Raw genomic sequence first — 9,994 nt, forward strand, 5'->3', positions numbered from 1 at the left:
TGTCTGTACAGAGAGCCCATCACATCAGGGTCCAAACTCCAGGACCCCAGGAGGGATGGTATGACCATGGAGACCAGTAACGGCTGCATTTTAGAAAAGAGGCATGATCTCTATTTGCCCAGGCAGGAGACACGTTCATCTCCCAGGCCAAAGGTCCAAAGAGATGGCCGCAGACACTTGATGTAAGCCAGGTCCCAGTCAGGGACAGTGACGGGGCCCCCAAAAGACGCAGGTCCAGCCTTCCCGTTTCCTTACAGAGCCCTGAGGAAGAGCCGTGACCTGGCTACAGGGACCTGTGCTCCGCCCGGCCCCGGCTGTCCCCATGGGAGCTGGTGGAAGCCGGGGGGAGGGGCAGGGATGACAAAGACCCAGGGTCACATCCACCCCCAACCCCTCACAGGCAGAGGCTGCCGACCTGCACGCGGCACCAGGCCTCCCGCGTGGGGGACAGAGTCACACACCACCACCCGTCCCGTGTTCTCATGAGCCCCAAAACGGCAACAACTCCTCCTTCAGACATTTTCAACTGTCTGGCAGCTTACGTGATATTCACCAGATTGTGTCGTTTAGGTAAGGTGACAATATGCCTAAGCCACTGTGGGAAGAGCAAAATGGTGTGAAGGAATGTGGTTAAAATCCTCAGTTTCTGGGGGCGCCTGGGGGGCCCAGTCGGTTGAGTGTCCGACTCTTGATTTCAGCTCAGGTCATGATCTCCTGGTTTGTATTTCGTGCCCCATGTCAGGCTCTGTGCTGACAGAATGGAGCCTGCTTGGGATTCTCTCTCTCAGCCCCTTCCCCGCTCGTGCTCTCTCTCTCTCTCTCAAAATAAGTAAACTTAAAAAAAAAAAAATCCCTGGTTTCTGAAAGCTGGATTATTAAGTCATCTTACTCTGCGTGTTTTCTCAACAGGCCCAACATCCAGGCCTCAGTTTCTTGCAAGGACTTGTATGTACGAGGTGATAGAAAAAGGACTTGATTTAGGTTGGGCGCAATGTGTTTGATTTCTATAATAACATCAGTGAAGTTTTTCCTCTCTTGGATTTCGGACTCCCAGAGTCCTGACCACTTCAACGCTCTTCCCTGTATGGAGAAATAGGAAACCTTCCCAAGCGGGAAGTTCAATTTCCGGAGACAAAGACAGCTGGGAAGCGGTGTGCTGTGTGTTTCTGGGAGCCACAGGCTTCTACACGACCTGACCCGTCAGTACTCCTGACGGTCAGGCAGTGAACGACACAAGGCTGTCCCTGGCCGGAGAAGCCCAGACGGGCGGGGGCGCCGGATCAAGAAGGACCCCAAGCCAATCTCTCCCAGCAGGAAGGTCTTTACAAGGCAGGTGCCAGGGTGTCCTGTGCGCGTGGCTCGCATAAATCTCCCCTCCCCGCAGCAGACCGAGAAGTAGGAGAATACTTACGGTGCCGTGGGAGATGGTCAGAAAGCCATTTTTAACCGAACACTTCCTTTTCTGCCACACTTTGCGGATCCTTATGGATAAAGGGGGGAGAGGGAAAGAGAAGAGTTCAGCAATTCCGGACACGAGAGAGACCCCCGCGGTCAGACTCCAGCAGCACAGCCCGCTTACCCGTCACTCTTCTTGTACAGACTGCCGCTCCGCTCCGTCCCGTGCTCCTTGTTTCCCTGAGGCTGATGTAGGCTGTAGGCTGTGCTCTGGCGAACTTGTGGATCCTAAAATGGTCAAGAAGTGGTTTTCCATCCTGTCCAGATTGCAAGCTTTAAAAACATCTGTACTTAATTTTTTTTTTTTTAATTAGAGAAATGTCACCTATGGCCACACCAAAAGATGGACAGAAGATTCATCCCCAGGAATTCATAAATGCTACCTACCGAGCTGCAGGAGGAAATGTCAAACAAGCATTCCCCAACCAGCTGAAACGAGCCATTTGGAAGTTACAGATTTTACTCGATTATGAGCCTTAAGTCTCTGATAATGGCAGAAGCAGCCCTCCAGGAGATAAGTAACGTGTGTGAGAAAACGCAGCACTTGTAAGTAAGAAAAACCCCCAAACAAGGTTCTACCCCTTACTTAGGGGAGTTACTTAAGCTCCCTGTCTCAGTTTCCTCCCTGGGAAATAGGAAAACAATACCTAGCAAGGTCTGAGTAAGATAACACGGGTGAACACCTGGGATAGTCCAGGTGTCAAACCGTATTCCTTTCTTGACCCATCAACCGAGCAGAGGGGCCAGAGCACTGGACCTAACTGTCTTGGCTCCCATCTTGAAAACTCAATTGGCTGTAAGAGGCAGGGTTTATTTCTGGACTCTCGATTCCATTTCAATGATCTGTAAGTCTATCCGGTGTGGCGGACTGAGCCTTCAGCTTCTAAAGGGCAAGGACCATCAGTGAAACCCTGGGCATCCAATGGGGGCTCAACTATTTAACAGATGGTATCGGAAGCCCTGAGCTGAGAGTGGAAAGGAGCCGTCCACACGAGCGCTGGGAGTCCTGGCAGACACGGGGAACCCGGGGGGGAGCAGACAAAGAGTTCACTGGCCAGCTGTTTCTTGTGAACCTCCCACCCAGTCCATTTCTCAACGGAGGAAATAGAAACACAATGAAAATAAGAGATTTACTTAAGATGCAGAGCTTATTAGGGTCAGAGAGGAGAACGGAAGGGAATTCCACCTCCCCCTCGAAGGTCCTTCCATGAGCCCTCACCAGAAGGTGTCCCAAGACACGAGGGCGGTGTCTCATCTCCAGCGTCAAGCAGGTGACCATCACTGGGGAAACCAAGGCCAAATGATGCCAAACAATGAAGGAATTAATGCCTGACAATCAGTGTTATCTGAGCCGGAATACAAGTGCTCAGGAAGTGAAGAGCCAAATGGGGGAAACCACTAGAGTATGGAAGGAGGGAGTGTTCAAAACGAAAGCAAGACAGGCAGAGAACTGAGGAAGGGAGGGGCGGCTGTGGGCATTCTCCACGCAATTTAGGACAGCCAGGGTAGCTAAGATGAAGCGGGCCCCGTGGGAGAAGGGACAGAGGCTTGAGTCAGAGTCCAGACTTTATCTGAAAGCAAGAGTAGGCCACCTGGATTCTTGACAGTTTTAAAGGTTTTGGAAGCATAACACAGTTCACATTTTGATGAAAACCATCTATGGTTTCTTCTGTCATTTATACTTTAGCTGCCTCATCTACGAAACCACTGCTTGCTCCAAGGTCATGAAGATTTACACCTATGCTTTCTTCTAAGAGTTTCACAGTTTTAGCTCTTAGGTTTACATTTTTGATCCAGTTTGAGTTCGTTTTTGATTATGGTGTGAGGTACGGGTCCAAATTCATTCTTTTGCTTGTGGTGATCCAGTTGTCCCATCATCATTTGTGGAAAAAAACCGTCCTTTCCTCGCTGAAGTATCTTGGCTCCCACCCTGAAAAACCAATCGGCCGTAAGAGGCAGGTTTATTTCTAGACTCTCGATTCCATTTCAATGGTCTGTTGGTCTATCTTGTGTCAGTGCCACACTGTCTTGATGACTAGAGCTCTGGGGGAGTTCTGAAATCAGAAGTGTGACTCCTCCAACTTCTGCTCTTTTTCAAGGCTGTTTGGCTATTCTGGGTCCTTTGCATTTCCTCATGAGTTTTAGAATCAGCTTGTCACTTTCTGCACAAAGGCAGAGGGGATTCTGGTAGAGATGGCCCTGAATCTGCAGACCAATCTGGGGGCTATGGCTGTCTTAACTGTATTAAATCCTCTGTTCCATGAACATGGTCTGCCCAGCACTGACTTTTTAACTGTGAAAGTCATCTGGGTCAACTCTGCAAAAAAAAAGAAAATTAAGAGAAAATCTTGATCTGAGAAATCAATAATGTGCCCAGGCATCCCTTACTGAATTGACCACAGAGCCTCAACAAGCAGACCGAAAACAGGAGAAATGTCCTCATTTTTCATGGGGCGTTCACACGGCACTCCTGCCTCCAGACACCTGCGGCAACACGCATTCATCAGGCGAGGACGTGCCAGCTTCCACACTCTCTCGCAAGGCAGGATATCAGCACTAGAAATCCAGAGCAAACCCAGCTTTAAGCATCACGTGAATAAAGCAGGGGAGGAGAAAGAGAGGTGCTGCTCACCTCTACGAATCTCTGTGCAAGACTAAAAATAAACCAGTCAAGACTGAACTGCACAACCAAGAAATACGCCTACTGATTTGGTGGGAACGGAGCCGCCCAGAGTAAATGGCGGAGTCACGTGACAGCACTGCTCAAGGTGTTCCTGCCAAGCATGGTGATGAGGGCCCAGAATAAAGGGCGTTCTTCTTTCCAGCAGATCTGGACTCTGCCAGACGTTAAGGAAGAAATTACGGTTTTTATTCTTTAGACCAGGCCTTTCTTGAATCAGTTAAGTGGAGGAAAAGCTGAAGCTGCACAGTTTAAAATGTGTAAATCAACGGAGTATAACCTGGTGTAAAGCCGAACCTGCTTCTGCACTTGGTGCTTCAGCATCTTCAAGGTGACTTGTAGGTGATCCAACAAAAACAGCCCTTCTTCACCTGCTCACACGGGTATTTTATTCGAACCTCGTCAGGTGCAGGGGTAACAAACAAAGTCCGCCTTTTCACCCAAGACTGCAATTCAGTGGAATATAATCCAAAGGAAGAGAGCCTTTACTTCTGGGGAGAAGACTCTAACAGAAAGAGGTGACTGGCTGGGATAGGGCTGGCTCCACACTGCCCTGACTCTCGGAGACTCTCTGTCACACTCTGTACTTCCCTAGGAGAGCCAAGGATGCCCTAGGGCTTGACTGAGTCTCATCACGTGGAGACGATGTCTAAAGCACATAGGTTAGGTGGGCATTTTGTGGGCCTTCGAAAGGCTCTCCTAAGGTCTATCAATATGCACACACCCTCTATCCTCTGACATCCAGACATGGTCTCGGGTCCCAGGCACCATCCATGACCTTAAAGGCCGTGTGGCCATATGAAAGGTTAGCCACTGGGCCCTGCCAAGGCAGACTGCCCAGGTGAGCAGTAGACTTAGTATCTGAAATGTTCAGAGATAAGGGAAAAGAGTGCTGACGCTGTGTATATCATACATATAAAAGTTTACTCATTAAATCAGAAAAATCCCCAAGGTCCCTAAGACTCTAGATCATTAAAATGTATACACTTTATCTGTCCATCTCTTAGAAAGTCTATTCAGACAATTTTTGTGATGCACGAATTGCCCAGGAGTCACCTGGACACAATATTTCTCTACCAAGGGAGAGCGGAAATGTCCACGCACGTCCCAAGTATGTCCAAGTCCCTTCTCGGCTACAACACGTCATGTCTGTCCACATGGACACGGCCTGGAGCTAGAGGCTTTGCTAAGCAAGCATGAGCTGTGGTCTAAGAAAGGCACTTTCCCTAGTCTCAGCGCCACACGTTCCCTGTTACTTCTGGATAATTTTTAAGATTCTGTCTGGTACAAGGTATTACTGAAGTCATATAACCTAGCTAAAGGGAATATGCTTGCAGCGAAACAGACCGGGCTTTAATCCTGGCTCTGACACTAAGTGGGCTCCAGCAAGTGCCCTTGCCCCCCTCAGACTGAGTCTGTAACTGTGGACTGACAGGACCCGCCCTGTGGGACAGGATTACTGCTCACAGCTACAAAGTGCCCGGAAAGACCTGAGGAATGAGGCAAGTAAGAATGGCCAAACCACAGAGCGGACCCCGGACGCAGTAATGGGTCAGACAGTCAAGTTCGCATGAAGCAGGAAATAGGGGAAGTTGGTGGGGGAATCAGTCTAGATCGCGGTGTGACGTCTCCTAAGCCAGAGTGGGCAGGCGGCAGGAGTGGGAGCCAGTCATGAAGACAAGGGCCAGATCACAAGCCAACAAGACAGGGTCAAGTGGGCAGCAGGACAACCTAACAGAGGAACACCGACATCTGTTACTGTCCAGCCACGAAGTGGTGGGAATTAGGTATTTTTTTGTTGTTGTTGTTCGTATGGTTCCTCAGCATCTAGGAACACAGTATTTGCTGAATGAACGAACGAACTAGATCCTGTTTATCAAGACACTGTGTTGAGTGCTTTATAGAAATCATCGCTGAGATCTTGTAACAACCGTGGGAGGGGGCAGCGTCATTCCTGATTTACAGACGGAGAGACCGAGGCGCCGAGAGGTCGGGTACCTTGGTCCACACCTTCCTGGTAGGAAGCAAAGACCCACGATTAATCTATACTCCTCTGCTCTGCTAGACAGCTCCCCAGGCGAATTTTCTGTCCCGGTCAGAAGCTGGCCCACCGGCCCTACCTGCTGGGATGTGACTAACTCTGAATCATTCTCCAAATGCCCATTCCCGACACACTGGGGAGACACCAATCCTGTAGCCATCGTCACCCTGTGCCCCAATGACATTCTGGCCCCACTGCCCGATTATGAGTCCCGTGAGAGGTAAGCACCACACCTATCGTGTTCTGTTTGTTGCCACGGTGCCTGGCTCACATCACTGCTAAGGGAACGGGAGGTGACCGGGTGACTCAAGGAACCAGTTTCCACAGAGGGTGAACTAACAGCCAGTGTCAGGCCACCTGGAAACTTGGCAGGAGAGGCAAGGAAGGGGACACTTGGCCAGAGGGCTGGGGCTCAGGCCAGATCCCGGCAAGACAAGATATACCAGCCTCAACCAGAAAAGCCGGTGTCAGGAGAGAATCACGGCCATCACGGACCTCTGCTCTCTAGACAGCACACACCATTCAAACACACTCCCACCACACAGGGACCCTCGGAAAGGTGGGGGCACGGAGCTGACATGGAGAGAGACCACACTTGAGGTATCCGCGGTGGGAAAATCGCTGTGGCTTCAGCACTCAGGCTCCCAGAGGCCGAGTCCCCCTCCCCCACCGGAGGCACGAGCCTGGGTTCTCAACATCCAACGGCTCGGAACCCACATGCCAACAATGAGGTTCTGGCAAAGAACCTGTCCCCCAGGACTCCGCGGAGATGGGACGCACAGGGGACGGGGAGGCAAAGGGCTTGCGTAAAAACCAGCACTACTGACAGGCTCTACCCCTCCCTCCTTCTTCTCTCTCTCCCTCCCCGCCCCGCCCCTCTCCCCTGCTCGTGCACACTCTGTCTCTAAAGTAAAAACAACAAAAGACCATCAACGCCTTCAGTTTTGTAAGTCACAGGGAGAATCCAGAAGTGGTTGAGAGCTAAACAGTGCCCAACATTCAACTCCTGCTGTGACTGGAAGGACACGAGACAGAACCCCAATCATAAACTTTGTTTAGAAATATATAAAATCCCTCTTATACACGTTTGCTTCTTCCCGGTGATGGTGTCCACAGACCATGCAGTCTAGGGAGCACGTCATCAAAAAGCAATGCGAGTGTAATACAGCATACAGTACAACACAATCACAATCACGGGACCGGACAGTTCGACGTTTGGGCCGAAAGCCAAGGAGGGCAGTAGAGAGGGTTCTCAGGGCCCCTCTGTGCAGTCTAGGCAGCCGGGCGCGTCCACACACACACACACACACCACAAACCACAGAGGCTTCCGATCTGTGCTGGCGGACTTGTGACACCTCTCTGCAAAGCTATCAATAACCAGCTGACCACAGCCAGTTTTCCCAAACCTCCTCAGCCTGTGCAAAGTACACACTTCTGGGCCCGGGACGCCTCTGCACACAAGAGCGGATCTCAGCCACTCCTGGCGCCGCTGGGGACAGCCGGCAGCCTCCACGGCATTGGGGCTCCCGCGCCCCGCACCACCTCTTCCGGCCTTGCGTCAGCCCGCTGGTCCCCGCACTCCAAGTTCTTCTTCTCCTCCTTATTCTTCTGCTTACAGTCCACGTGTGGGAATATCAAAGCATCAGGATCTATATTCTCTAGCCTGGAAGTCACCATTCTGTGGGTAACTCTGGGCCCGCGCGCAGAACCACGACCCGCCCATCCCTCACTCAGCGGACCCCCGCGTACCAGGAGCCGAGTGAACGGGCAGTGGGCACAACACGATGGCTGGCGCGGAGGGCGGGCGGGCGGGCGGCCTCACGCTGCTCAGGTCTAGCTAGAGAGCAGCAGCATCTGTGCACTTGGAGACACAGCCGACAGCCCAAGAGGAAAACGTCGTGACTGAAATAACACCAACTCAGACACTGAGGCTGGGGCGAGCAGACGCGGTCTCCAGAGTCAGGCTGGGGATGGGCGAGACGGACACGGAGCCTTCAGCCCGGGGTGGGGGGCGTGGGGGAGCAGGGGCAGCCACTTCGCTTCCACAGAGGAACAACAGCAAAGGCATAAACCGTAAATGTGGAAATTCCCCATTTCATTATTATTTGTGTATTCAAATTCATCAGCCTTTAATAAAACCCAGAGAAAGGGTTGCAATTAAAAATACCACCGGCCATTAACAGATGCATGGAAGAAATTAATTTTTTAAGTTTATGAAGAAAGCATGCAAAACTCTCCAATTTATGAAAATACTGAACTACTTACTCTCCTAGACTTCGGTCACAAAGGTAAGTGCATTAGGGAGAAAAACAACAATATTCAGTTATAGTACAGGAACCGAGAGCAGAGTGCACCAAGCCCGCGGGGAACGCCACGTCCTGCTAAGTAGGTCGACAGTTACTGGTCTACACTCTGCTGGTGATGCGTCCGGGTGACACTCCTTTATGGACAAGGAAGTGGATTATGTTCGGTTTCCCATTATAAAATCCACCCTAGGGTAAATAGTCCATATATTTCCCTTAAAAATGTACTTTTTGGTATTTTTTTAAGCAAGCCTCCAAAACACAAATTGTCACTGGGAACGTGTCAGCAGGCAGAAAAGCGAGTACAGGACAGAGTCGAGGCCGGAGAAACAGGTCTCCTGCTCATCCGAATGCGTCTGTACCAGAAGGTAGCTCCCTCCCCCTGCGCTTTGGAGCATAATCTCTGGGGCCAGGGGACTCAGGAGGCCCCCTGTGATCCGCTGATGCCCAAGAGGACAGAGTCCATGGACACTGGGGCTCGGACACCACAGTGTTCCAGGCAGAAGCTCTACGGCACAAATAGAAGTAACAGAGATGTTAACAGCTACTCATGAGCAAAAACGGGTTCAGGAGACATTAAGGAGTTTCGCCCACAGAGCAAAGAAGGTTGTATATGCAGCTGTGAAGGCCACACCGCCAGGAAACAGCTCCCCGTGCGACAAACACATTGAAAAGATGGTCTCAGGGGTGCCTGGGTGGCTCAGTTGGTTAAGCCTCCGGCTTCGGCTCAGGTCAGATCTCACGTTTGTGGGTTTGAGCCCCGCGTCAGGCTCTGTACTGACAGCTAGCTCAGAGCCTGGAGCCTGCTTCTGGTTCTGCATCTCCTTCTCTCTATGCCCCGCCCCCTCTCATGCTCTGTCTCTCTCTGTATCAAAAATAAAGAAAACATTAAAAAAAAAAGAAAAGAAAAGATGGTCTCATAAAACCAAACCTAAAGAACAAACAGAAAGCTCAGTGGCGGCTGATGGAGCCCGAGAGTGAGCTGCGAGCGTCTGGGGAACCTGAGGGTCGCGTTCTTCAGTCCCAGAGACCCCGAGACACAGGCACGAAAACAGCGATCTTTCAAAATTAAATCCTCTCACCTCTTTCTGTTCAACCTGCAAGGCTGACTTCAAAATATCTCGGAGCTGTATCAGCTGCCTCCTCTCTTCGTCCTGGGCCTGCTTGATCTTTGCAAAACAAAACCAAGCAGAGAGGGGCGAATGAGGTACAGCGAGGCGCTGGAGGTCACAGGGCATCTCCACGCAGGCCCCTCAAATGCCCCTCCCCTGTTACACCCTCCCCCCACCCATCTCTGTTACACCCTCCCCCATTACACCTGCCCCTCCACGTCCTCCCCCCACCCACCCCCGTTACACCCTCCCCCTGATACACCTCCCCCCAGTTATACCCTCCCCCATTACACCCTGCCCCCCATACGCCTCCCCACCGTTACACCTCCCCCTGGTTACACCCTCCCCACCGTTACACCCCCCCTCCTGGTTACACCCCCCCAGCCGAGACAGAGGGCAGAC

The 9,994-nt window shown here is 51.4% G+C and overlaps 1 protein-coding gene across 1 annotated transcript in view; it reads right to left on the reverse strand.

Moving 5' to 3' along the window:
• The window catches only part of ASAP2 (ArfGAP with SH3 domain, ankyrin repeat and PH domain 2), a 115,538-nt gene that overhangs the window by 45,287 nt on the left and 60,257 nt on the right, over positions 1-9,994 (reverse strand). Inside the window, exons 11-14 of the mRNA XM_029938575.1 lie at positions 9,563-9,699; positions 8,443-8,451; positions 1,580-1,683; positions 1,412-1,481 (exon numbers count right to left, since the gene is read on the reverse strand). Coding sequence (XP_029794435.1) covers positions 1,412-1,481; positions 1,580-1,683; positions 8,443-8,451; positions 9,563-9,699 — 320 coding nt within the window. The remainder of the gene's footprint in view (positions 1-1,411; positions 1,482-1,579; positions 1,684-8,442; positions 8,452-9,562; positions 9,700-9,994) is intronic.

The sequence above is a fragment of the Suricata suricatta genome, chromosome 4, assembly GCF_006229205.1.
Source record: "Suricata suricatta isolate VVHF042 chromosome 4, meerkat_22Aug2017_6uvM2_HiC, whole genome shotgun sequence".
Lineage (NCBI taxonomy): Eukaryota > Metazoa > Chordata > Mammalia > Carnivora > Herpestidae > Suricata > Suricata suricatta.